The following is a 27,945-nucleotide window of genomic DNA, read 5'->3' on the forward strand; positions in this document are numbered from 1 at the left end:
TGGGCCAAAGAAGGCCAGAACTGTGAGGGATGACGCTATCTGTCCTGTCACCTGCTTCATCCCTTGTCCTGCTACCAACTTGCTCTTTAGCTCATCATCCTACACATCACCTCCCCAGGTGTGTTTCTCTCTCCTCCTATTGGCTGACTCGAGGAACTGGAACTAGGTGGGTGGGGGATCTGAGGGCAGGTGGGACATGGCAGGACCTGGGCCATGAGCTGACCTCATCAAGAGCTGGCATTCAAGACAAAAGGCGTGATGGAAATGGCAGGAACCTAAAGGTTCTTTATTGATTTGTTTGTTAACCAGTTGCCCAGAAAGCTGCTTAGGCACAGGAGTCAGGTGCAAAGACGCAAAGGCTCCTCAACATTCTTTATGGGGCTGAGCTCATCAGCCAGGACCATCAGGTCGCTCACCAGGGTGTCCAGCAGCCCATAGACCTGGAAGAACGGGACAAACATCACAGGCAAAGGTTTGCTCTGTGGAAGGCACCTACACAAGGACGCACCTACTGTGCCACGAAGGTGATCATCTCTACACCGGAAAGAACAGCTGGAGAGGGGATGAAACTGAACTGGTGCGAGTTTCTGTAGAACTTTTGTTTTGGCAAATAGTCTGGGGAGGTAATCCTGCACTGGCCCCGACGCCATATGGCAAACCTTAGAGCCTACCATGGTTAAAGGGCAATTCCCGGGAGGCCAGGGAGCCATGCTCATGTAGCCCCTTGGCGTGGCCCCGTCCTACCCTGGCCTCCTGAAGGCCAGCTTTCCTTCCTGTAAGGTCACAGATCCACATACGGAAATGTCTCCAAGACTGTGCTCTCAGTGGGGCTGGACCACACAAGCCTCAGCAAGTTGGCTCTTAATCTCAGAAAGCCAAGGACGAGCCCACCGCATGGGTCCTCAGAGCCCTCTGATGACTTTCTAGACTCACTCAGCCTTCAGAAATTGCAGGATGTCACCTGCAGCAAATGGAGCTTCTGATCACGAGTTCCAGAGTCCCACAATGCACGACATAATCCCAGCTACCCAGCTGTTCACAACAGAGAAAGACAAAGCTTCACCATTAGACTGATAAATCGAATGTGGTTTTGTGGACCTCCCTCTAAAACAAACAGCGACAATAACAAAGAACCCAACACAACACCAGCGTGAGTTTCTAAGGACCTACTGCTTAAGAATTCATCATTATGAAGTCTCTCTGGTGTTTCGAAACCCTTTCATTTGTTGGAAATCCGCTCTGCATGGTGTTCCCCCAAGGAACACATCTGTCAAGACACATCTAACCCAGAGAGGAAGCGGGAGTGGCAGAAATGGAAGGGCTTCTGCTCTGTCCACCCCTAGTCTATTTTCAAGGCAGCCAGAGTGATCTTCTAAAGCATGAGTCTACCATGTCACTCCTCTATTCAAAATCCTGTGTGATTTCTTGTGTCACTCAGAAAAACCCTGAGTCCTCACATGGCCCACAAAGCCCACATGACCTGCGCCCTCTGTGGCCTCTGCTCTCTGTCCTCCTGCCTACTCTCTGCCCCTGTATTAGTTGCTCCCTCTCCCTAGGGCTCGCTTGCTTAGGGGTCCACATGGCCACCCCTCACCTCCCTTCAAGTCTCTGTTTGATGTCACCTTCTCGATGAGGCCCACCTGCACCACCTGGGCCTTCCTTGATCCCCTGGCTCTTCTTTCTCTCTCTCTCTCTCTCTCTCTCTCTCTCTCTCTCTCTCTCTCTCTCTCTCTCTCTCTCTCTCTCCTTTCCTTGGTGCTCATCACCTAACATACCAGATGTGTTACTTATTCATGAAGTCTGTCTTGCAGGCTAGGATGCCCTTCACAAGGGCAGTTCTGCTTCCATCATGGATACAGTAAGTGCTTATCCTTTGTGGAATAAACAGAATGAATGAGGGAGAGGAGGAAGGTGCGCAGGGCAGGTGTGAGTGAGGGGAGGACTGAGTGCCGGGCTCTGTCTTCACCTCAGTATGCAGCCTCTGGGTGTATTTCTCCATGACCAGGGGATCCATGGGTTCCTGAGAAGGGGTGATGCTCTCAGGGGGAGGGTCTTCCAAGGAAAGTCTGTCCCGACTTAAAGATTTCATAGGTTTCTTGTCATCCTTTGCCTTGTGCTTCTTGCTGTTTAAACGGTCCTGCTTGGAGAGACGAGACAAGCATAGCCTTCAATAGCTCCCAAGGGAGGTCCAGGACTTTCTTAAGAGCAGTTCACTGGGAGAGCTAGGGCATTGTGCTGGAGTGACCACCCACCTTCTGCAGCCCCTCCGGTGCCTAGCCCCCCCAACTCCCAGCCCAGCCCCAGGTCAGACCGTGTCCTAGCATACCTCTTTCCCTGGCAGCCTGGCTCCTTTTTTATCTTCTTTGTCTTTGATTCCCAACTGCTTCTTTTCCTGGGTTGCTCCTTTCCGGTCCTCCTTCCCAACTTTCCCAGAAGTCACCTTCACTTCCACGATAGGAGGTGATTTTTGATCTAAGGGAGGTGAATGGAAGACAATGTGGTCTGTTGCCTGCCTGACCCCACAGGCAGGAGTTGGGCAAAGCAAAGTGCTCTCAGCAGCTTTGAGAGAATTCCCACAGACTAAGAGCAGAGTCCTGGCTCGGGTGCGTGGCTTTGTGGGGACTGTGGGGCAGGGGTCAGAGGCCTGGTTCTAGTCTCAGCTCTGCCACACTCCTATGTATGGCTGGCACAGACAAGTCATTTAACCTCTCTGGGACTCCACCTGTGAAAATGAGGGGACTGAACTAAGGTGATCACTAAGGTCACTTCTGGGTCCCAAATCCTGGCAGCAGATAAAATGATAGCAGGGGCCTATTCCAGGGATCAGCCTAACAGAGGTTCTACCAGAATCGTGTGAACGGCTGGGACGCCACTGCTCTCTGGGCACAGGGATGGGGAAGGCTGTGCAGAGGTGTGGCTGCAGTGTCTGACCTTGCTCTTCTGGCATGTCCAAATAGATGGTCTCCTTATCAGGAAGGCCCAGCAGAGCCCTCAGCCATAGGGAATGGCTCACCAGGCTGTCAATCACATCCCGCCACAGCTGCAAACTGGAGGGCAGGACGATAGAAAAAAGCTAGCACCCCTCATTTGCCCTGGAACCTGCAGAGACTTGGATTCTTCCCTTCCAAGACACTGATGCCAAGAGCTGCCATGAAAACGCCGTGCCCCTGTCCAGCCAGCATCCTCACCCGCACCTGTGCAAGTGTTCAGATGGGAATCTGGCTTCCTTTGGGCAGCAGCCAAGAAAAAGTCACCCGGAGCCAGGGTTAAGATCAGTCTACACTCCAACTTGAAACCATGGCTGGACCTTGCAGGAGGTTTCCAGCATGAGGCTCCTGGGATATGTTCTGGGGAGCCTTCCCAAAACCTCCCCCCCAAGCCTATCCAAGCAAGTTCCAAACAGGAGATGGGAAGGGAAGGCTGACAACCGAGAAGTGAGGCTTTGCATGAAATATGCCCCTCTTCTTACAGCCCTCTGGTTTCTCCTCTGTTCATTCCTCTGCTCATTGAGAAGGAACAAGGAAGGAGAAAAAAGAACAAAAGGTCGAGGTGCTTACTCTGCTGTGAAAGCTCCCCAGGGAGCAGCAGGTGGCCGTAGGGGATGCTGTGGCAGGTGCCAACCATGGAATGTTTGCAGCATCTTTTAGCAACCTGAGCTCAAGGGGAGCTCAGCCCCTTGAGTCCTGGGACTGCCTGCTCAGAACCCCTGGCCAGATGTCACAAAGGGAAGAAGATGGGCCAGCTCTCCGGGTGGGGCACCTACCACATCTGGTACAGGATGTCAGACTGCAATGGCCTCTGTTTCTGGCACAGCTCCAGGGCTGCTTTGTTGAGCCTGATTAGGGCGTCTTCTCTCTGGTTCTCCTCAGGGAGCGTCATCACTGCCTGGCAGGGTCATAGGTATTATGGGCAACCCTTCTGCCCAGGACACCAAGGGTCCCTGTGTCCTCTAGTGATGGGCATGATGTGGTGAGGAGACAAAGCCATGGAGAATCTGTCTGGGGTGCCTTCTGTGGGTGCCTGGGACCTCCTTCAGGAATGTGTACCCATGAACCCCTTTTCCAAGGTTTGCCAGAGTCAGAGAGGGAGCCCCTCCCGCCCCATATTGATCTAGGTGCCTGAGACAAAAAGAGATGACCCAAGAGACTGCTTTCTCTGGGCCCTCAGGTTATATTTCTTTGCCCATGGAGGCAAGAGGCATTTCTGGGGCCCTTCCTCACCAGCTGTGCCAGGGCGATTCTCCCCCACCCTTCAGGGTCAGAGAAGCACCTTTCTGAAGTCCTCCAAGCAGAGGTTCCACTTGGGCAGGGGATGGCCCTCCAGCTCCCCGGGGCTCTTGGCACTCTCCAGGTCTGGGCTCCCCTCCACCAGGATCTCCTCCATGATGTTTTTCCCCCCAGAACTCTTGACCCCCACTCCAGTCTTCTTGGACCTGAAAGAATCTTGGGAGTCTCTGAGGGTCATATGCTCCTGCCGGGACAGTTGGGGTTCCACGACCGGGCTCCTAAAGTACGCCAAAGACTCTGTGTTCACCGGAGTCTTCTCTAAAGAGGCTGGCCGGGCCATTGCCGCCTGGGCCCAGGGGCTGAGGCGCTCCTCCTCGCCTGGCCTCGCCTCCTCGGCCTTCGTGGGTGGGATCACATACTGGTACCACAGTCTGTGCAGGTCTTGTACCACTCGGTGCTGGTAATGCAGCTGTAGCAGAAGCAAGGGAAACCACGTGATGAGGAGGCCAGGCGTGGGGCACCCAGAGCCCTGAGCCTGCTTAGGTTTCCCTGTTCCCTCAAGAGCACTGACGGAGGAGGCAGGGAGCGAGCCAGCAGGAGCGCTGTGGCCAGAGGGGATCCCCACTTTCCCTTCAACTCGAGCATCTCCAACTTAAAGCATTTTTTTTGCATGTGGGCTGCCAGAGGAAGAGTGGGTTTGAATGAAGGAGTTTGTGAAGCCCTGTTCTCACCAAGCATCCACTTAGGAGCTAAGTTATCTTGGGCAAATTATTTAACCTCCTGGGCCTCAGTTTCCCCCATGCAAAGTGAGGATATAAACAGTGTCCGTCTCACAGAGCTGCTGTGAGCAGAAGGTGAGTGACTCATGGAAGACACTCAGGACAGCTCCTGATTTTGGAGGGTTTGCTATTCCTTTCAGCCAGGGCGCACACACGGGGCAGGGGCCGTGCTGGGCCTGGACCTGAGGATTCCTGTGGTGGAACAAGTCCTCCTCCGTGAGATAGGTATCCACAGGTGACTGCGCACGCTCTGGGGTCAGGATCCCCCCCAGCAGCTCCTGCAGCACGCTCTGCACGATGGTGACGGCTTCGTGGCATGCCAGCTTGTTCTGGGAAAGAAAAGGTGGCACGAGATGGCAGCTCAGGCTTTCAAAACCCATGTTGCACCCCGGAGGGGAGATCCCTCAGGATGATTTTGTCCCTTCCTAGGGGTTGAGTTCCTGCCATTGTCACACACACACACACACAGATACACACGTATTCCCAGACTCCAAACCCCATGGGTCTCCCCAAACATCCTTTTTCCCTAAAGAAGCTGAAAGGATTCTGATGAGGGGCCAGTTGTAGAGAAGTTGCTTCTTTGTGGGGCCAGGAGGTCACATAGTCAGCATTTCCCACCAATTAGGAAGAAGGGCCAGGGCCAGGAGCCACAGGGTTTGGGCCTCGCTGGGAATGTGATCTGGCCACAGCGTCAGTATCAGAGAAACAGGGGAGGGGCATCTTGATAGAGAGGCTAGCCCTATAGTAGTGAGTAAAGCAGCCATGGCATTTGTCAAAACTACCTCTGATCACCACCCATTGAGCCCCAGGTGAAGTAGCTGGCTTCTATTTGTGGACCACAGTGAATGAAAAGCACAGTTTCCAAAGAATCCCACAAAGCCCAGCACCAGGTGGCTGGACTATGGACTTGGCCAGGGTGGCAGATTCCCAGCTCCTACCTCATACTCACACCTGGGGGCCACCCCACTGGTTAAATTGTCCTCTCTGGTGTTGCCTGGTTTTGAAGTCTTGCCAGTTAAGTGTAACACCACTGGGTGGTACCAGACAGCAGTGAACAAATACAATACCAGGGCACGGGGTCTTTTGCTGCATGTACTCAAGTAAGCACTTCACGCAGTCTGCATCTTAAGGCCCAGTCTCATGTCTTTCTGGCATTGGGAGCAATGCATGGTGGAGCTCAATTGCCCGTCTGATTGCCTGCCCACCCTTCTTTAACATCACAAAGCCCCGAGGAGTGTTTGTTGAGCAGGAGTAGCTGGGAGAAATAAGATCCCTGCAGGCAGTGCCAAGAAGCACACCAGGTAACGTATCTGGTGTGTGCACAGGGGCCAAGATCCAGGGTCTCTTACCTCCAGTAACTTCCTCTCACCCATAAAAATGTCCTGGGCCAAGGAGACTGCGTAGAGATTGACCTGTAGGACAGCACCTCCTAACAGGGTGGGGTGGGTTCCGAACGCCCAACATTCCCTGAAGATCCCAGCATTCAAAGACTTGAAGAAGAAGGTAAAGGCTTTAGTTTCTCCAGGCAGAATCACACCTGAGAGGGACAGACAGAGGTTTTCACCGAGGAGGAGCTAGCTGAGCCCCAAGCCTGTCCCCATGCAGATACATTTAACTGAGCCCCACGTGGGGTGACCGATCGCCCTGGTTTGCTCAGGACTGAGGTGTTTCCTGGGTTCAGTACCAAAATTTAAAAAGTCCCAGGCAAACAGGGACAGCTGGCCTCAGGCTTGTGCCTGTAGGTAACTGAACCCTTAGAAAGCCTCTGTTCCCTGGTGTCTCACACTTCCCTGTGTCCCCAAGAGTTCTACCCTTCCTCCAACAGACACGAATAGTTAGATGACACACATCACAGAAGAAATGGGGTGGCGGGGATGAGGTGGGGAAAAGGGGCTCAGACTTGAGGAGCCGGGCATTAGCTAGACTTTGGCTTCTCAAACATCAAGGACGGAGCCAGTGGGTACGGCCATTTCTCCTAGGTACCTTCCCGATTGTTAAAGTAGAACCGCTGCATCCTGTTTCTCTTTAGGTCTTGAAAAGAGTCTGGCTGGGACTGCCGCCGCCAGTCATACCAAATGGCCACAGTGCCGTTATTGACCACGGTCAGTTCTGAAGACGTTTTCTGCCCTTCCAGGGTTTCAAAGGTCAAGCGGACAGCAATTCCAACATGCTTCTGGGGAAGGAGGAGGGATGAGACGTGTCTTTGAGGGAGGCCCTTGCCTCAGGTGGCCGACTTATCCTGGTTTACCTGGGACTTTTCCAGGTTTGGCACTGAAAGTCCCGTGTCCCAGGCCTCTCGGGCCTGGCCACTGTCAGACAGAGTTGTGTCATACCCCAATAGTGGCTGTCTCTGAGGTGTCATCAACAGTAAGAAGAGGAGATAAATCAGATTTTATATCTGATGAACACTTCTGTTCCTCAGCACCTGAAGAATATTTTAGAACCTTCTTCAAGCCACACTTGTTTGAGGTTTGCTTATGTACATGATTGGGGCTAGGGACAAACTGGGTGGCTTGTGACATTCTCTTCTCAGTCTTGTGGTTTTATTCCGGCTCAAGTTAGCATTGCTGTTACCATTTTCAGACACGCTGAATGCGTGACCAGATACAAATGCAAGTAGGAGACTGTAGGCTTCCTGTGATAGCACAGTCACCTAAGGACTGCACCCCAGGGGGGCCTGTCCAGCAGGTGGGTGAAGGTGAAGGCAGGTTTACCTTGTCCTGTGGGTTACTGCCTCTGACCCAGCAAGCTGGCTTCCCACAGAATAGCAGAGAAGGGCCAAGAACAGGCATGGGGACCACATCAGGATAATTGGTGAATAAGTCTCTGTAAGAAAAACCAATGGCATAGTCTCCCTGAGGCTGCCACAGTCTTGCCACATGCAGCCCCCAGAAATGGTTGCCAATAAGTCTGGAGTGGTGCCCGGCTCTGCCCTCCAGTGGAGTAGCATCAGCTCCACTTGAGCTCAGCTTTGTCCTGCTCCATTCCTGTAGGTGGGAGGGTCTTGAACACACAGAGACCCTTCTTGCCGGGCCACTCAGTGTGGGCCACTCTGAAGGAGCCCCACTTACCAGCAAAGGAATGCCTGGGAAGTCCCCATTAGGAGTTGGTTGCTGGGAGGGAACAGATGGCCATAGAGAAGCTGGCACAGGTGTGGGAATGGGCTAGAGGAGCGGGAGGCAGCTACTAGGGAGAGGCTGGGATGGGGGCATCCTGGTTTCAGGAAGGGAAGCCTGCCCTTTAATACTGTGGGTGCTGGGGGAAGCCGCACTCTCCAACCGCTCTCCTTAGAGCCCAGGCCCAACTCACAAGCTCACTGTGTCTTCAGAGGAACTTCTCTGGCTCTCTTCAATCACTGAAAAGTCTTCCACTGTAACAGTCGAGAAAGGCTGCCCTCTGCCCACCACCTCCAGGCCATTAATATCCTCAGAGAAACCAAGAAAGGAAAGATTAGCTGAAGATAGCCGCCACCCTAAGGGGCTTCAGACTGGGCACGGAGGCATTACCAACCTGCTGGCTAAAATCCAGCTCTGCCATGATACTCTGCAGCTCCTTGCGACGGTAAATCAGAAACAGACTCCGATCCCAGGTGTAGCGGTACCAAGCGTCCTTCTGGGCCAGCAATCCTAGGGCAGGGTCCAAGGAGCCTCAGCACAGGCTGCTGCTGTGCCCCCTTTCTCACTCACTCGAAAGGGCTCTGAACTCACCCATCCCAGCACTGTTTCTGGAAAAGGGGAAAATGCAGCTTCCCTGTGCAGCTGGGCTCCAATCCTCACACCCCATACCTACCGCTTTAGCAACACTAGACAGGACTCCTGCAGAATTAGCTTCCAAACCATCAAATCTTCGGATTATAATAAAAACAATAGCAGATACCTTTTACTGAGTGTTTAACAATGGATCAGAATCTCTTAATACACATCATGTTTCATTTTAACCCTCTCACAGACCCATCAGTACTTTATAGATGGGGACACTGAAGGCCAGAGAGGTCCAATGATGCGCTTAAGTTCACAAATCCAACAGGGCTGGGATCTGAACCTAGGCAGTCTGGTCGCATTTAAAGCAGAACTGCCCCATAGAAATACCATGCAAACCACAAATGCAAGGCATGTATGTACTTTAAAATTGTCTAGATGGTTTAAAAAGGTAAAAAGAAACAGGTGGAATTAATTTTAGTAATATAGTTTAACTCACTATATCAAAAATACTATCATTTCAACATATAATCAATATAAAAATCAGAATATATATTTTTAATACGAATCTTCGAAAACCAGCGTGTGGTTTCCACGTACAGTATGTCTCAGTTCTGACTAGCTACACTCCAGGTACTCAGTAGCCACAGTAGTTCGCAGCTGCCACACTGGACAGCGTAGCCCTAGAGCAGGGGTGTCCAAACTTTTTTCAACGGTTTTCACCAAGGGCCATATGTGGTAAAATGTACAAACAGCCGGGCCACCCACTCAAGGTGAAGTACGTATTGCCTCACCTGGTTTATTTAAATAAACTAAATATATTTTTGGAATTTGCTGCAGGCCAATAAAAATGGATCGCGGGCTGCAGTTGGCCTGCAGGCCGCAGTTTGGACACCCCGGCTTTAGAGCTTCCGCTCCCCTCTGCTTCTGCCACCTCTTCTATCGCTGTCTTACTGAAGAGGGAACTGGACCTCCATAGGGTTATGGGACTTGATCCTAGGTTGGCTTCATACAAGGGCCATGCTGTCCCACCTCCTAGGCCAGTCACAAGCGGCCTCACTCCTCACCCATCTCCGCCTGGATGGAGTGTGGCTTCCTGATGTGAGTAATTGGTTCCAGGAGGCCTCGCTGCGCTTTTGTCTTCGTCATGACCAGCCCTGTGATTTCATCTCCCAAGTATTCTAGTCGACTCCAGAACCCACTGGTCTCATCACAGCACTGGCAAGGAAAGGTAGATGAGTCAGGTCACCTGGACACCTTGGAGCATGGCTGGGGGGGCGGGGCATGCCTGGGAGACAAGAGCATCCGCAGAAGCTTGCTCTGGGGGATTCGCTGCTGCCAGCACAGGAGAGAAGCATCCCCTTTCTTGTTTTCAGGACGCCCTGTTGTAGCCTTTACCTGGCCCAGACAGACAGTGTGGGTGATACAGGCACTGCACTGACATACGAGACACAGCATGGTGGCCTAGGTCGTCCAAAAGCTGGAGCCTCAGCTTTTAGGAGAGAACACTAAGACTATTCTAATAATCCAGTACCTGTGCTATCTTTCTCCTGAAATTGACTGCCAGCGATTGCCACAGGCTGGGTTACTTAACTGGCCAGTCCCTAAACACCCAATAAGAGGACCAAGACTATAACTTGTAAAGGACGTGAGGGCTCGACCATGCTTTGCAATGGATAGATTTGTCCCCACTGTGCAGGCAGCCAGCCCTGTGTCCACAGCCCCTCCTCACAGGGGCTTGGGAACTCAGTCCTTACCTTCCCATCGTGCTGCGTTGGAAGTGCTCGATCAATGAGCTCCCGTTTCTCCTGGGTCTGTCTGTAGGTCTCCCCCATATGCATCAGCAACTCACCCACAGGCTTCTTCAGGCGTTCTAGAGAGGGAGCCAAGAATGTAGCCCCTCTGGCAAATCAGAACAAACAGGGGCACAGCACTCGGCACTACTCAGCCCCATCATTGGGCTGATTTCACGACCCACTGAGAGCGAGAAGTGGGAAGTGAAAGGCACAAACATGCTCAGCCTGAATCTAGGCTCTGGACAGGTGGAGGAGAGAAAACGCACAGCCGCAGAGCCTAGATGCCGGATGAGGCCAGGCAGACCCCATCCACTCAGCTCACCGCTGAGGGCTTCCTGCTGCCTCTTCCGCAGGGCTACGTGGCGCTGCCAGTTTTTCAGAAAGTTGTGCTGAGGAGGTGGGGCCCAGGGATGTGCCTTCTCTTCTTTAGGGGCTTTCTGCTTCTGCTCTTCTGTAGCTGAGATGAGGGTCATCAGACAGGACGGAGTGTGTATCAGCTCAGCCAGCTGAAAAGTACATGAGTGTGTGCAGGGCAGTGAGAAGGTGCTAAACTGGGGCTGAGCAGAGATTTGTCCAGGTCTAAATCCCTGCGGTCCTCCCGCTCTGCTGAGGAACCCTCCTCCTCAGGACCCTAAGGTAGCAAGTGACAGAAAAATCACAGAACCAGGGGCCCTCTCCCCCAGAGTGGGGACCTCTGTTCTAAGACTGTGGTCAAAATCTTTCCATATCTCTGTCCTCCTCACAACTGATGTTAATTGACACCTTCACTGGCAGGGTAACCGAGACATTTTTATATGACCCCTTAGCACCTGACCAATCAGAGATTCTTTGCCTGGAACCAGAGAAGCAAAGAACTGAGAGACAGAGAGCAGCATGATGGGAAAGTTGATAAGACTGGCCAACTCTACATGTGGCCCTGGGAGCTGTGTGAAGGCCAGTCTTCGGAGATGGGAAAATGTAGCCAGTGCAAGAGGAGCAGGGCCAATGAGGGAGCATAGACTCAGAGCCCTGATGCCTGTCTGGGTTCATTCTAACCAAGCCAGACACACTCTCGCCTTTGGATTCTTCGAGGCTCCTCTGTATCCCTATAGTGACTTCTTGACTTCAGCTGAAGCTAGCTTAAGTTGGCTTCGCTATTTCAGGGGGAGGGTCACTTATCACTTCAAACTCCAGGGCCCAGAGACTGGACTGCCTTTTAAACCCCAGGCCTGCTTGACTCTGCCAGGTATGAGACTGCAATGACTTCAGTGACTTTTCTTGTCCAGGCAGCTCTGTACAAACGAACCTGGGTGTTCCCTCGAGCAGCTGCAATTCTCTTAAAGTCCTGGAGACTCCCCAAGATGTGGTGGGGAAGGATCTGGTCACTGCCATGGAAACTGTCACCTGGACCTGGAGGGCGGGGTGGAAGGGGAAAGACACGCTGTAGCTAGCTGATGTAAACAATTCCAGGGGGCTCCTTTCTGAGGGAGACACTGCTTTCTTTCCAGGCTGACTCAGGAATTCAGAGATCAATACCAGGGTCAACGCTGAGCTTACCAGAGTAGTCCAGGGGCTTTGTGGCTGCCTCTGGAACAGCAGGGTGTGCTACTAAGTGGCAAACTCTCCTCCTAGGATCCTTGGGTTTGAGTTTACGGATGAAAAATTTCTGAGGAATGACATGCTTATCTTCTGTTTCAATAAAGCGAGGAATGTGTTGCTAAAAAGAAACAAAACAGAGGAGAATTCCACTTGAGATCAGGAGGAGGAAAAATACCACCCATCTCCTCTGTCCTAATTCTTCGTGGAATTCCTGAAGGCTGACAAATCTGTTTCTCCAGCTCTTCCCGTATGTTCTGTTGAGGAAATGCCTGTGCAACAGACGTGAGACTTAATAATGTTCTGGAGGGAAAAAAGAATAACATCTTATACCTCCAGACAGTTGATGTGAGAAGTGGCTGACTCTTCCAGGTAAAGCATGGGATTAGGGTTGATCAACTTACCCACATCTGTCACTTTGCTCCTGAAACTCGTTTTCCCGTCTGTGAAATGGGGAGGATGGCACTTGCCTCCATGAGAAGCAAGGTACCTCATCATCTCATTCCCCTGTGGTTCTAGAAGAGTCTCAGGAATTTTAAAACAAACAGTAAATTCTTTTAGATGCAAAAGTGAAAAGAATTTGTGTGCAATGGATTTTTCCATGGAATTAGACATTCCCTGTGACTACGGAGGTGGTAGAGATGGTGGACACGGTTGATATTCGAGACCATGTCTACTGGGAGGGGGAAGTTCCTGCAGGAAGGGATCCCTGGACTTCATCCTTACCTTCTTCAAGTCTTCCTTCTTAATGGCTAAGGCAAGAATGTCGTCTCCTTGCAGGATGTTGCTAATAGGCTCAGGTTCTTCCTGAATGGGGGGTGTGGGCTGTTCAGGTAACTTTGCCCGCTTTTTTTCTGAAGAGAAGCAGAAGATTACAAGTGCTTAAAAATAGATATATATTAGATTCCATGGTGGGGGGTGCACAGCTGGCCCCATGGACGGACAGCAGCGGTTGCCAAAGTGACCTGGGCAACACTTGATTGGGGCGACAGGAGTTCTCTCTTGAAGGGCCCCCTACCCATTGCCCTTGGCCTGCCACCGTGACTGAAGCTTCTGTAGCCGGAATTGAGATCAGAAGATGTTCCATTCCAGGCTGTACTACTTCTAAGCTGGGCAGCCTCGGGTACATCACTTAACCTCTTTTGGCTGCAGGCTCCTCTTTTGCTGCACTAAATCAGTGGTTCCCAAATGTCAGTCAGATGTCTGCCTCAGAATGTCCTCAGGAGTTTGACAAATACAGCTTCCTGGCTCCTGCGTGGAGTCAGGGTCTGGGAAGCTGTATGTTTTAAAACTCCCGAGGTGGTTCTGATGCGTCCTGGTTTGGGACAACTGGACTAGTTGCTTTCTCAGCCTCCCCCATTGCTGGCACTGATCCGTTCATCTGGGTGAAGGCATCAGGTTTTTTAAGACATTGGTTAAAATATAAATGTTCTGAGGAAGGAAGCACAACATTCACAGCTGACCCTTTATTTCACGTTCTTTCGTGTAATAAATACTGTTTAAGTATCTTCTATGTGCCAGGCACTGTGTTTGGCTCTGGGGATATAAGGCCTCTAGAGATTCAGGCTTTACCCATGGGAGACAAGGCTGTCAGGCTGAACTCGGGTTACCATGGGAGCAGCAGGGGGCCCCAGCTCAGTGCGTGGGGTAGTCAGGGAAGGCTTCCTAAGATGGTGATGTTTAAACTGAGAGCTGAAAGAGAACACTGACCAGGGAAAGGGCTTGGGGAATAGGCATTCCAAAGACTAGCATGAAGAGGCCTAGAGGCAAGAGAGAATGGGGTGCACACTCCTGGAACTCAAAGCATGTGCTTTAAAAATAGTTGGAGTGTAGCGAGCTGGGAGGTAGGAAGCAGTGCCTGGAGAGGGAAGTAGGAGCCATATCACGAAGAGCTTAGTGAGCCATGGAAAGGACTTCAGTCTTCCTGCTGTGGGCCATCTCATGGGAAAGAATGCATTAGGGGTTGCAAGACTGAGGACAAGATTATGTAGGAGTCGAATGCAGTAATGAAGTAGTTGACAATGATAGTGGCTCATGGGACTGGAGAAAAGTAGAGAGATCTGAGCCTGTTTCTCTCAGCTGCCAGGCCAACGCGTGGCATTGAGAACTCATGGGGGAGAAGCGAGTTATTCTCCAACGAGAACACACTCTCTGCCTTCCATCCAGGGGTGGGTTAACCGTTTGAAATGCATCTCATTTCTCTGGCTGGGATCCTCCTGTCCGCTGCCCTCTGGTTTAGAATGGTTTGCTATAAGGCCCGACAGAAAATAATCAAAAGAAAACTTGAGTCCTGACTTCGGGGACTTTAAAACAGAACTTGGTTTTGTCCACTGCTTCTCACAGTATTCTAATTTTTCAGAAGTAATATCACTAAAACATCAAAGCAGATGTTTTGGTTACCAAACACAAACTCTTTTTTTAGGAAATGTCCACATAGTTGGTGGCAAAAAAAAGCAAAACAAAACAAACACCAAATGCCAAGCCAGAATCATTCCAAACATAACTTTAAATTCGCCTCTGGGCCAGAGTCCATCTCCTCAGCCGTGGGGTCAGCTAAGCTGCATGGCTCTGGTCCCATTCACTGCCACGCATGGGCACGCACCCTTAGGTTTTGATTTCTACTTCCCCTCTCCCTTCTACAGTCACTAAAGCTGGTGGCAGCCCAAGAGAGAATTGGTACCAGCTGAAGTTCTGCTTCTACAAATATTTCTGTGTTTCTATTTTCCAGGACATCTGCTTCCTCTGTGCATCGCCTTGGCTGCTTCTACATCTTCCCCGTGCTTTTTACTGGTGGGTGTATAATTACCATGTGTGAATTTATAAACCTTCAACATTGTTAAAGATTTCGAAAATGGTCAGTGAAACTCTGGTCTGAGGCTTTTCTGAGAAGGTTATCTCAATATACAGTCAGGGAATGGTGTGTTCTAGTTAATAAAATATTCACAAAAATGATATATACATTTTAAACTTCAATTCACCCTGCAGAATATTTACCAAGCACTTTGTGTGTGCTATAAACTACAGAGAGGGTGAAGATATGTCTCCTTAACCTATGAAAGGTTAAGATATGGCTCCTTCTCCTGAGGAACTACAAAATGCAGCAGACACTCACACACACTGATCACAACATAAGGGCCTATAATTAGTGGCACAGGCAATAGGTTTGGTTACACATCAAGGCAGGAACTGATGGATGTGGATCATACAGTGTAGGGCTCTAACCAAAGGTTCAGAAGAGCAGCTGCAGGCGTCAGAGGCAGCTTCACTGGCTGTTAGGCCTTGAAGTACAGGAAGGCTTAGCACAGGTGGAGCAGCAGAGGTGTTCCAGGTGGGTTCACAGTTGGAAGAAAGGTGGAGGCAGGACTGAGCATGGCAAATGTGAGGCATGGCTTGTTGGGGGAGGTGGGGGTGATACTGGAGATGAGAGGAAAACCAGGGCTTTGTAAAGCTGAAGCATCTGATCTTCCTTTGTCAGCAGGAAGGAGGTTTGGGCCAGAAGAGTGAAATGAAAGCAGTGTTTCAGAGTGATTCATCCAGTGAGGGTAAGCCAGGTAGACTGGAGGGGCAGAGGCAAGTTGGGGAGACCGGGGAGGAAGGATAATCCCACAGGGGTCACTTCAGGACCTCTGAGAGTACTCCGCTGGGTCAGGGTATCTCACTACTGAACCCGTAGGGGCCCAGCTATTTCCTGTTCTTTGGTCTGGAAACCCAAGCTAAGTGGGGCTCCTGGTGAGCCGTACAGCTAGCATCTCTCCCTTGACCCTGACAGCTTTGAGGGGGTCAGAGACCAGCCCCCTTGCACTTGACACCTATTCTGGAGCTAGGCCAGGTGGTTAGAGGCAAGGTGTTCAAGCGGCGTAGGGGAGAGGATCCAGCTATAGAGGGAGAAGAAATCTGGACTCTATTTTTCTGCTTCTTGTTTTAGCTAAATGTTACTCTTTTTTGGGTTGATTAAAGTCTTCCGAAAATTCTGACCTCAGGGTTGCTGTTGGGGGAACCCCAGGAGGGGCTATCCCTACCAGGGCTGAGCTTTCCTTGATGGGGGAGGGGGATGTGGTACCCCTGAGAGTCCCCCTCACCCTATTTCTTAGCAACAAGACCTGGGAGACAAAAGGGCTAGGATCTCTAAACAGGTTTAGTCACAATATTTGTTTGCTTTTTTGCTTATAATTCAGAGACCTTGGAGAAACAGCACAAGATTACAAGATTACATGTGTTGACTAGCGGTATTATAGTGGGGTGGGAGGAAGTTGTGTCCTTCTACATTAGAGGCTTCCCCTGAGATACTTAGGGGGCTATCCTCACCCTGGTGCACGTTCTTAACTCAAGGGCTAGTTAATAAACTCAATTTCCTCTTATTGAAAATAAACATGCAGTGAAAAATCTTTCCTTGATTTATTCAAACCTGATAAGATCTCCAGAAACCAGGGTGAGCAATGGCTAGAAAAGCCCTTGACTGCCCTTGGGAAAGGAGACCAGCTATTTTCTCCTTCTCTCTTAACTGTTTAAAAGTATATCATGAAACAGCATCTCAATGCAGCCTAAATCAGACTTTCATACCATAAAGAAGCATTAAAGAAAGCCATATTGAAAAGTGGTCAAGATCCTGTTAGTTTAACTCCAAGCCCCTCTCCTCAAACTGCTTTCACCACGACTCTGGGCTGGGTCTCCCCAGGGCCTGCAAGGGCATGCCCAGACTATCCGACCTAGCAGAAAAGCTCTTTCTTGGAAAGTCCCTGTCCACTTATGCGGGTCCCTCTGGCTCCCTTCCCTCTCCTCCAGCCTCACCTCTGCCCTGGCTACCAAGGTCATACATGTTCACAGTTACATGCCTCAGCTCATGCTGCTCCCTAGACCTGGAGAAGCAAACTGCTCCCCCCACCCACCACCATTTATTTCTGGTCGGCCACAGATGTCACCTTCTCCAGAAAACCTCTCCCCTTAAGTTTATCATCCAAGGCCTGCGTCAGGCGCTCTGAGTCCCCTTGATGCCTGTGGATGCCTGTACCACAGCATTTATATTGTCTGGTTGTTCCTCCAGAAGTTCACTAGATTCAGTTTCTTGAGGGCTGCAGTCACACAAGTTAATACCAGAGACGCTTGTTGCCCAGCACAGTGCCCCCACACAGCAGGCCTTCAATAAATGGAAACAGCAAAAAGAAAAGATGGAAGAGAGGCTGAGTTGCAAATGGGAACCTGTCCATGGAATCAATCTGTTGTCAGGCACCCTGGGGCTCTCCCACATGCTAACCAGGGGGTAGCTGCAGAGGCCAGGGAACAGTCCTGTTTAGTGACTGTCTCTACGTTAAACAAGTGGGACAGTGTATAGAGCTTATAAAATGTATTATATATGTTGGATTGAGGTTTGCAAAACAAGTTGTGTACTAGTAGGGACAGGACTATGGCCGCACACGTGTGAGACTAAGAGTAAAGTGAAAGTACACATGTTGATGTTTAGAGCATAAACATGAAAGGAAACGTTTATGTTTCTGTGTGAAACTGAGCATAACAAAATTGAGTGATAAACACGTTCACCTAAGAGGTAAACAATTCCTGGCAGCTTTGTGCAGTGGCAGTATCGTAGCCAATGAGGTTTATCCGAGGCGCGATTATTGCTAATTGAAAACAATTCCTGGCAAACTTCTGGTTATCACCTAAGAGGTAAACAACTCCTGGCAAACAACTTCTGGTTATCACCTGAGAAGTAAACAAGTCCAAGGAAAAGAGGATAAAAGCAGAACTCCAGAGCAATGCCATGAGTAGTCTGGGCACTCCGGCTAAGATCCTCTGCGAAGTGCAAGCCGCGATACCCCAGGACTCTCTGAAGTTCTTCCTTGCAAGACCAGTTCGTCTCAGATCCATTGTGGGCCCAGTCATCTCTCCTGGACCAGGGACCTTCGCCACCTCAAGTGACTCTGGGACTTGGTTCGTTATTAAATTCTATTCTATTCTGTATAACCTTCTGTGCTTACCAGAGCATTGGCCTCTGGAGGGACATTGGCTCCTAAATAAAGCTGTGTTACTCACTCTATCTGAACCTGTGTGCCGGGACTTTGTTCCCCACTCGCATCACGAGTACCACGCAGGGACGTAGGGCCCTACAGAGGGGTTAACGTCCCCTTGACTTTCAGGAATAGACTGAAGTGTGGGGACTGCCTTTCAGGTGCTCGCAACAGACAGGTGTCACCCAGCTGGAAAAGGTATGTGATGGGAAAAGGTGGTCAGAAACAGAACTAACCAAGTTAGGTATTTCTTCGGTTTTTGCCAGCAGGACCCTTAAGTGACACCCCCAAAGAATCCCACCCCCAAAGAATCCCACCAAGGTTGTTGGTTTCACCACCTCAACATGTTTCTTGCATTTTTTCCTGAATTTCTTTTCCCAGGGACCCCATGTCCTTCTTGGCCCTTCTAGTTTTTAACTCTTTCCTGGCTCTTCCGCACCACCCCAATAGCGGGATCCTGCCTCTGCATCCCATCTTAAGACATGGTTCCAGGTAGGGGTCTCCTATGCCTTCCTGGCCAAGGCCATTTCCCCAACAATTGATCCCTGAGGTGTCTGTCAGTTCCACACTTCCTATGTCAAGGCCCCAGTGCCCTGTGCCCCCTTCCTTTGCGGGTCTCTGCCTTGTCCATCATCCCTAAGGTATGGAGTACGCCTTGCCCCGTGCCCCATTCCCCCGTGACCTTTACCTCCATCCTGGTGTTACCCCATCCTCCAGGCCCCTTTTCATGAATCCCATCCAAGAACCCCTGACCCTGTCGGGTTCTTCTGAGCTCCCAAGGCAGCCAGCGCCAACCTTTTAAGCTTTCTGCGGCCTCCAAGAATCTGCTGGCAGGTATTTTGAGGCGGGATTCCTTCTTTAGAGACTTCATGGTACCGCCCGAGCCGAGAGCGTGGCCCTGCTCCGCGGGGACCTGGGATAACTCGGCCGTGTGGCGGGCCCCCGCGCCCCTGCGCGCTCCCGCCCGCCAGCGGTCGCAGCTGAGTCCATAGCAACCAATGCCCCTCGCGGGGACGCGCACCCACCGAACAACCTGGGCGGAGATTGCTTGGAAGTCACTTTTTTCATCGGGCCGCCCCCACGCGCGCGCCAAGTGCCGCTGCTCCCTCGCGCGGACCTTGAAAACACCCCGGGGCCCGACCGTGACGTCACAAGCGACACCGGCGAGCGCCGTGACGTTACCAGCCCCATAGAGGCAGGGATGGGGCAAGGCCCCCGGGAGCTGGAGGAGGTGGGGGGAGGGGCTACAAGAACCGGCCCGCCCCTCCGGGCACTACGAGGGGGTGTCCCAGCTGCGAGCCTCTCCCCGGGTTGCCCAGACTCCCGCCTGCCCTCCTTTTCCCGTTCCACACAGTCGCCACGGGGTTGTTCCTTTCACCCCGTGTCCAAAACCCTAGAGGGCTTCCAGTGGATTTCATTCCCCGGGGTTCCTTGCCTGTCCCCTACATGCGCCTGGTGACCTCCCCCCAAGCTCCCTGCAGCCACTTTAGCCTTCCATCACTTCCCAAACCAGCCGAGCTTCTCTCCCCGCGTCCCCGCTCCCCTCTCCCAACCACTTGGAACCTTCCCCTACTTCTGGTTTCAGTCCTCGCAGATGCTGATTTTGATTCCTAATTTAAAATAGCCCGTGTTACCTCAACTTTACAATTACACCTGGTTCATTTTTTCACAGAGCCCTAATGCATTCTGGAATTATGTTGTTTGTTTATGTGGTTGCCTGTAGTCAAGCTTGCTGTGAAAATGTAAACTTCATGAGAGCAGAGAGGCCTGCCCCTTGTCCCGACCCCAACCCAACATTTAGGCCATAATGGTCACTCTGTGGAATAATGAAGGGGCTCTAGAGCCGTACAGAACTGGGTTCCAATCCCAGCTCTGCCTGCTTGCCAGCTGTGGGTTCTTGGGCCAGTCCTTTGACCTCTCTGAGCCAGTTTTCTCTCTTATAAGATGGAGGTTATCAGGGGCTACTGTAAAGATTACACAGGGCCATGGTAAGGATTAACTGAGAGTTTGCGTTTAAACCACCCAACACTCCACACACTGTAGTGTTTTCTTAGTCAATTCTCAAAAATCATGCGGGGGTTGGAGAGAGCAGATGCACTCTGTACCCATTTTACAAATGGAAAAACAACTTCAGAGGGTAGAAGGATGTAAAGTCATCAGACTAGCGAGAAACACAATTTGAACCTGGTTCTCCCAAGTCGGAGGCCAGGTTTCAGTCCTTTGCTGCAGTCTGCCCCCAGACAGGGGAGGAACAAGGGAGCACGCTAGGAGGGCTGGTCAATCCCAACGCTCCCTGTGTGTTCTCCACTACCAGGCCTCTCCAGGGGCATGGCCCCTTCTCTATGCCCCTCTAAACCTTCACTCCTCTTCTGACTGAGACATCCCTCATGGGTAGCTTCTCCTCTCCTGCTCTCTGGGGCCCAGGCACCAACCTCCTTCGGCTCTCCAGAGAGTCCCCAGTTCTGTTCACCCCATGAACATTTACTGAGCACGTATGATTCTGGGGACTGTGTCATCTGGGCCCTGCAGGAAGCAGACACTGAGATGGAGCTAGTACACGAGGTTTATTGTCAGGAGCGATGGGGGCGGTGTAAGGCCTATGGAAGACGAAGGGAAAAGAAGCAGGACTGGGTTGGGAGAGCTTCAGACTGTGTTGCAGATCTGACAGTCTTGGCCAACTCAATGTGGACCTCTGGGTCAAAGAATATTCCTCAGAGGTTGTCAGCTCACTGCCCTCCTTGCAGGTGAACAGCAAGGTCTTTCTCGAAAGGGGATAGAAACTGTTCATGTCCATGGCTGCCACAGGAGCTCTGCGAGATATAGAAGAAAATAAATATTTTCTCTTGCCCTCTAGGAGCTCAGAGTTCACTCTAGAGCGAAAGATAAACACGTGAAACTAATCCGTTTGCCCAGCTTCAGGAGAGCCTTTCAACTTTGGGAAGTTGTAGAACTTGTGGGGAGCCTGGCTGGGGCAGGAAAGAGGCCTGGGGAGCTGTTCAGGGTGGATTCAGTGGAGGTCAAAGGACAAGGGAAGAAGGGAATGGGAGAGGTGCGTGCTCAGGCAGGTGAGCAACCTGGCTGGGCTCTGCCATCAGCCCCAATGACCTGAACAGGTCTCGTCCCCTCTTTGGGCCTTTTATTACCATCTACATCATGAAGGTGTCAGACCAGATTAGAGCTGCTTAATCCTTTTTGAATCTGATCAAAGCTAAGACAGGTTCACAGAAATGTGCTTTTTTTCTTTTTTCTTTTTTTTTTTTTGGTGGTAAAATACACGTGACACAAAATTCACCATTTTAACAAATACAATGCAGTGTTATTTAGTACATTCACAATATTGTGCAACTGTCACCACTGTCTAGTTTCAGAATTTTTTCATCATCTCAAAACAAACCTTATATCCACTAAACATTCACTCCTCTTTTCTCCCCCAGGCCTTGACAGACACTAATCTACTTTTTGTCTTTATTGATTTATCTGTTCTGGATATTTCCTGTAAGTGGAATCATACAGTATTTGGCCTTTTGTGTCTGCCTTCTTTCACTTAGCATAATATTTTTAAGGTTCATCCATGTTGTAGCATGTACTATCAGTACTCTAGTCCTTTTCATGGCTGAATAATATTCCATTGTGTACCACATTTTGTTTATCCATTCATCTGCACATTTGATTTTGCACATGATTTTTTAATTCAATTCCAGGGATTCTTGAAGTTCATTCATGTGCCCCAGAGGTGGGGCTGAGGTCAGTGTGACTTAGACACAGAGCTGGGCCATCTGAAAGTGGGTTTCCAACTCTAATGTACGTGCTCAGGGGCTAGTGATTAATCACAACTTGGGAAAGGCAAAGTGGATATTAAGGGAGCCTTCTTAGAGGAGGAGTATTTGAGGTGGGCCGCTACTAAAGATAAGAGTTCAACAGGCAGGTCAGCATGGCAGGTACTCCATATGAAACACAGTAGGAACCAAGGCCCAGGGGACTCAAGCACAAGTTCAGGGAACGGCATCATTTAGCCACCACAGCTTTCGCAGTCTTCTCTCAGTTTGGCAACTCTAAGCAACCTCCTCGAGCCTGGGGAGGAGGAGGTGACCAGGTTGACAGAGGACAAGACGTCAATTATTGCTTCATCTCTCTGTTTATTTCCACCCAGCCAGGTGCCAGGCATGTCGTCAGCTCCTCTTTGCAGAAGCTAAATAGTCTCCCTAAATAGAAAGTATGTTTCCTGTACAGCTTGCATCACCCCTTTCCAGGGACAGCCACCCTCCAAAGCCTGAGGCTGGGGCAGACTGTTCTTAAGCCCCTCCAGCTAGCTCACCCCTTCACGTCTGGCTCCCTCTTCCCAGTTCATCCTCCGTCTCACCTCCATACACACTCAGCCCTCTCCCCTATCAGCTGCATTGCCCTCCCTTACACTGGCCATCCCCCCTACACACCTGGCTCACTCTCCACATCTTGGTCATTCCCCTCAAATCCAGCTGCTGCCCCCCTTTAACAATGCATCGCACCACTACCCTCCTTATTAGACCCTTGCTCAGCTAACACACAGCAGGAATCTTCCATTTCTCTTGGCCCTGAAGTCAGGCCACTGTTCCCAGAACGGCCTGACTTCAGCCTCATGGATGATGTGTATGCAGACCCTGGGCATCTCCCCTAGGCTCAAATTGCTCTTATTCTCTTCTGGAGAAGGACACAGGGGGAGATGTTTTGGAGGCCACGTAGAATTGGGGTTAGGAGCCAGGGGGACTTTGGAGCAAAATGTGGTTTTACCTCTCAGTATTGCCCCTTCCTAGGCCATCTCCCTCTTCTTTAGAGTGAGGACAGTGCCAATCTCACAGAGTTGCCATCACCCTCCATTATTTCATCCTGTTTTGCTATGCTCAGAATCCTTTCCCCATACTTCTGTACAGTCTGTCTGCCTCCACTAAAGCATAAGGTCCGGGGCAGCAGGGGCTTTGCTTGTCAGACTCACAGCTGTATCTCAGTTCCTGGAATAGTGTCTGGCACATGTGGGTCATTGATAATGGATAGGGATGGGGGAAGCCTGGAGAGGCATCAATGGAGGTAGCCGCCTTCCAGTATCTGGGGGGCAGGGAAACAGTCTGGTTCCTTCTATGCAGCACCCAAGGGCAAAACTATGAACCAGCTGGGAGGTTTGCTATAAGACTTTTCTAAGAATCAGAGAACGCTCCTGGTACAGAAGTTCCAGTTCAGGCCCTGGGAGCATCAGCCTGAGCTGCTGATGAGGACATGCTGAGATGGATGGATGGACACTGAGCTCTGGGCCTCTGTACTGAGCTCTCCACTAAAAGGAAGGCTCTCTGCTCACGCCCATCCCTTCCTCCTTGTCCTGGTCGGGAGAAGGCTGATTGCTGAGGGCATACTGAGGGCTGAGGGAGCTGGCTTACCTTGGGGTTTCTTCCTCTAGATTGTGGGGGTACCCGAGGAATTGCCCCACTCGACCAGTGAAAACATTGTTCTAGCGGTGCATAGCTTGGAACTGGGGCGGGGGGTAGGGGGAATGAGGTGGGAAAATGCTGAATTAAAAGCCCTGGGCCCAGCTGTGTGACCCAGGCATTGGGTCCCTCCACTCCACCCCCCAATCAGTCTCATCTACTTCCCTTACAGAATGGCCTCAATACAGCCTTTGTCGACTTCCCAGGATCAATGCAAGCAGAAAAAAACATGTTGTGGAAGTGCTCTGAAAACTGTACAGGTGAAAGGGATTTAGTTAAGGCCCAGAACACTCAAATCCACTAGATAATTTCTCTTTTAGTGTGGTAGGCAGAATAATGGCCCCCCACAAAATGTCCACATCTCTGGAAGCTGTGAACTTGTTACCTTACATGGCAAAAAGGACTTTGCAGATGTGATGAAGGATTCTGAGTTGGGGAGATTATCCTGGATCATCCAGATGGGCCCAATGTAAGCACAAGGGTCCTCATTAGAGGGAGGCAGGAAGGCTAGCATCAGAGAAGGAGCTGTGATGATGGAAGCAGAGGTCAAAGCGATGAGGCCATGGGCCAAGAAATACCGCAAGGCTTTAGAAGCTGGAAAAGGCAAGGAATGGATTCTTTCCTAGAGTCCCCAGGAGGAAGACAGCTCTGCTGACACTTTGATTTTTAGCCAGTTCAGACTTCTGGGCTCCAGAACTGTAAGACAATAAATTTGTGTTGTTTTAAACCACTGAATTTGTGGTAATGTGTTATGGCAACAATAAGAAATCAGTATAGACAAAGTCATATAAACACTGTTTCAAATCTAACTCTCCAGCTCCCTTTTTCAATATTCCCTCTCAGTCGATGAAATCTTCTGTTCTTACCAGGTTAGCTCAGGACTCCCATGTTATCATTAAGTAGATCACTGCTTATCTGTCTTGAGTTCCATTTTAGCAGAGCATGCCAGACTTGATACACCTGAGTTCAAATCCCAGCTCAATAATTTTCTAGCTGAGCGGCCTTAGACTTGGTCACATAACCTCTCTGAGTCAGTCTCTTCTGTGGCAAAAATAGGGAGTCATGAGAATTAAATATGATTCCACTCAAAAACTCCTTTCACAGAAATGAAGGGTTGTCAGATAAAATACAGAGTGCCCAGTTAAATCTGAATTTCAGATGAAACAAATATCTATCTATCTATCTAGCTAGCTCTATATCTATCTATATACAGATATATAGATATAGATCTAGAGCTAGCTAGCTAGCTAGATATACACATAGATAGATATAGAGCTAGATAGATAGATAGATAGATAGATAGATAGATAGATAGATAGATAGATAGATAGTATAAATATGTCCCATGCAATATTTGGGACATATACTAAACACTTATTGGTTTATCTGAAATCCAAATGTAACTGGGTGTCTATATTTTTATTTGCTAAATCTAGCAACCTTAATCTCGTCCCAGGTCACATAGTTTGTAAGCCAAAGAGCTAAGCCTCAATCTCAGATCTTTAAACCCCAAGGTCAGTGAGCATCCTCCTCCATCACAGACCTGACCTTGAGCAGACAAGCTGAGCCACATGGTTTCACAACCGTGGACTCACAATGCAATCGAAGCTTCAAAAGCAGATGCAATTTGAGCCTTGGAAACCTATTTCATAACCTTAAAAATATCTAAAGTGATCATGAAAATAAAATTTAAAAACCACACAAATAAATACTTCTATATTATATATGTATACATGTGTATAAAGCATGTAAAATCAAAACTAAGTAGGAAAGTAAGTGAAAGAAGAAACCACGTGCAAAAAATGCTTTAACATATATTAAGTATGTGAATTCAATCTCTAAAGGTCATGTGCCTTTTAGGAGTTTTTTCCTTCTGCCTGATCCAAACACCCAAGTCCAGTGGAGTTAATAAACTAAATGGCAACTGATTTTACTGTGTGCTTATCATGGACTGGGTAGCCTTTGAAGCATTTATGTGTCCCAACTTTTTTTTTTAATTGAAATATAATTCACATAATATAAAATTTTATATAACATAAAATGTACCGTTTAAAGTGTACAATTCAGTGTTTGTTACTATATTCACAAAGTTGTATGACTGTCACCACTAGCTAGTTCCAAAACATTTCCATCACCCAAAAAGAAAACTTGTACCCATTAGCAGTCACTTCCCAATTCCCTCTCTTCCCTACCCCTAGCAAACAATACCCTATGTTCTGTCTCTATGGATTTGCTTATTCTAGACATTTCATATATACATGAAATCACATAATATGTGGCCTTTCATGTCTGGTTTCTTTCACTTAGCAAAATGCTTTCAAGTTTCATCCATGTAACATGTATCAGCACTTCATTTCTTTTTATTGCTGAATAATATTTCATTGTATGAATATACCACATTTTACTTATCCATTCATCAGTTAGTGGACATTTGAGTTCCCACTTTGTGGCTATTATGAATAATGCTACTAGGAACATTTGTGTACAAGTTTTTGTGTGAACATATGTTTTCAATTCTCTTAGCTATCTACCTAGGAGTGGAAGTGCCAGGTCATAGGGTAACTCTCTGTTTAACTTTTTGAGGAACTGCCAGATTGTTTTTCACAGTGGCTGCACCATTTTACATTCCCACCAGCAATGTATGAGGGTTCTCAATTCTCCACATACTGGCCAACACTCGTTCTTTTCTTTTTTTTTTTTAAAGCATAAGTATCCCTGTGGGTGTGGAATGGTTTTGACTTGCATTTCCTTAATAGCTTAATAGATTAAGCAGCTTTTCACGTGTTGTCTATTTGTACATCTTCTCCGGAGGCATGTTTATTCACATCCTTTGCCCATTTTTTTTTATTGGGTTGTTTATCTTTTTTGTTGTTACATTGTAGGGATTCTTTACATATGCTGGGTATGAAACCTTTATCAGATGTAAGATTTGCAAATATTTTCTCCCATTCTGTGGGGTTTCCTTTTACTTTCTTGAGAGTGTTCTTTGATGCACACAAGTTTTAAATTTTGATGAAATCTATATATTTTTGTTTGGTTGTTTTAGTCGTGTGTGCTACCTTCTTGAATGTTTACAACAACCACATGAGACAGAGAATATCAATAGTATCTGCATTTTACAGATGAGGAAACTGAGGCATAGAAATGTTAAGTACCTTGCCTGAGATTAAGCCGCTAACAGGAGGTAGAGCTGGGATCTGAATGCAAGCTCTCACACTCCAGGCCCTGGGGGAACCATTCAGTTCCTGTGCTCAACCTGCTGTGCATGAGTAGGATTCTTCAATTATCCCTGGACCTTCAGGCCTTGTTCAAGCAGGATTGTCTGCTTGATAGTTTTCATAGCTCATACTGTATTGTTCATAAATTCATCTGTAGGGTTAGTTCAGGGTGGGGACTGGGAGGGGCGTTTCCATAGCCACTTCCTCCGTGATCTAAAGCAGCCCCCCTGAGCCGAGGCCCTGTCCACCTCGTCCCTCATCAGTGCTGCCAAGACTCTCAGAAAGGGGTTCTGGCCTCTCACCGTGGTCTTAGTCACTGTAAGAAAGGTCAGCAAAGCAAGTGAGGCCTGTGTAAATTGGTCAGGTTCAAGGGCAGGGGGAAGCCCCAGGCTGAGGCAGGGACAGCAGGAGTGGAGGTAAAAAGGCCCAAGGTCTAGAGAAGGATGAGGAGAGACCTAAACCAGAGGTGAGGGCAAAGGAAAAGCACACGCTGGGTGTGTGTCCCACGTTAGGGTCTGGGAGGCAGGTGGGGGTGGTCCCTGCCTGCATAGGTCAGCCACCAGAGGAATGGCGTTGCTCCTGTGTGACCTGATGGGCAAGAGCAAGGGGCTGGTATGAGGAATCACCTAGTGGAGGCCCTTCCTTTCCTTGTGGGTGCTGCTGCCAGGAGCTGTCAGTCTGCCCTGTGGCACACACCCTCCCAGCTACTTGGGAGGTGGCAAGTTCTACACTGGGTCAGGGAAATTTCTTCCAGAAGCCCAGGGTTACCTACCAACAAGTTTCAGAATCACAGGGAAACAGGTTTCTCTGTCTTCTCAGGCACCAGGAATTCCCGTTTGGGACCTATCTTCTTTAGGGCGAGCATGCCCAGGGCAGTGTAAATCACAATGGTAACACTAATAGTTATTAATGACCACATTTGTCAAATGTGCATTTTTGTGCCAGGAACTGCACTAGGCTCTTCCCATCCATCCAATTATCCATCCATCATTACCAACCTTGTAATGACCTTGAAGGCACGGTCCCTACTTTCAGAGGTAAGGAAATGGAGCAGGGGGACTTTCAGGGAGCGCTTTACAGAGGCTTGATTCAGCTGGAAAAACATACTGTTGCCCTTCCAGCCTTTCTCCTTCTCATTGCCTGGAATGCAGATGTGGTGGCTGGAGCTCCAGGGACCACATTCAACCAGGTGTAGACC

The 27,945-nt window shown here is 49.5% G+C and overlaps 1 protein-coding gene, 1 long non-coding RNA gene and 1 pseudogene across 9 annotated transcripts; 2 read left to right on the forward strand and 1 right to left on the reverse strand.

Annotated features, from left to right (window-relative positions):
- Window positions 1-259: 259 nt before the first annotated feature.
- Window positions 260-19,273, reverse strand: MYCBPAP (MYCBP associated protein). 8 transcript variants are annotated; one of them, XM_019730930.3, is made up of 19 exons: window positions 18,872-19,271; window positions 12,801-12,928; window positions 12,036-12,195; window positions 11,785-11,888; window positions 10,822-11,005; window positions 10,461-10,576; window positions 9,771-9,921; window positions 8,516-8,631; window positions 8,315-8,430; window positions 7,720-7,831; window positions 6,989-7,178; window positions 6,355-6,542; window positions 5,188-5,334; window positions 4,270-4,695; window positions 3,764-3,885; window positions 2,932-3,047; window positions 2,327-2,472; window positions 1,967-2,137; window positions 260-440 (listed from the first exon to the last, which is right to left on the reverse strand). In XM_019730930.3, exons 1-19 carry the CDS (start codon window positions 18,945-18,947, stop codon window positions 339-341), a joined length of 2,871 nt encoding a protein of 956 aa, XP_019586489.3. In that variant the 5' UTR covers window positions 18,948-19,271; the 3' UTR covers window positions 260-338. The 8 variants fall into 8 exon arrangements, with proteins under 8 accessions (XP_019586489.3, XP_074176377.2, XP_074176376.2 ...); XM_074320276.2 differs by having other exon boundaries at window positions 19,102-19,234; XM_074320275.2 differs by having other exon boundaries at window positions 1,967-2,140; window positions 18,872-19,088.
- Window positions 14,574-27,819, forward strand: LOC148756542 (uncharacterized). The gene is made up of 3 exons (XR_016022895.1): window positions 14,574-18,274; window positions 23,702-23,789; window positions 27,693-27,819. It is a non-coding gene; the product is annotated as an uncharacterized LOC148756542 (long non-coding RNA).
- Window positions 17,633-17,765, forward strand: LOC148756543 (U4 spliceosomal RNA; annotated as a pseudogene).
- Window positions 27,820-27,945: the final 126 nt, after the last annotated feature.

This window comes from Rhinolophus sinicus, chromosome 12, assembly GCF_057876585.1.
Source record: "Rhinolophus sinicus isolate RSI-liver-muscle chromosome 12, RSI-T2T, whole genome shotgun sequence".
In the NCBI taxonomy this organism is placed as follows: Eukaryota; Metazoa; Chordata; class Mammalia; order Chiroptera; family Rhinolophidae; genus Rhinolophus; species Rhinolophus sinicus.

What these genes read in the sequence shown, in the direction of transcription:
- MYCBPAP (XM_074320278.2), bottom strand. Translation starts at nt 18,947, where the DNA reads ATGAAGTCTCTAAAGAAGGAATCCCGCCTCAAAATACCTGCCAGCAGA. An exon ending in CAACGCAGCACGATGGGAAG is followed by an intron (nt 9,922 to 10,460) that starts GTAAGGACTGAG and finishes TTTCCTTGCCAG; the next exon opens with TGCTGTGATGAGACCAGTGG. An exon ending in GGACATGCCAGAAGAGCAAG is followed by an intron (nt 2,473 to 2,931) that starts GTCAGACACTGC and finishes CACCTCCCTTAG; the next exon opens with ATCAAAAATCACCTCCTATC.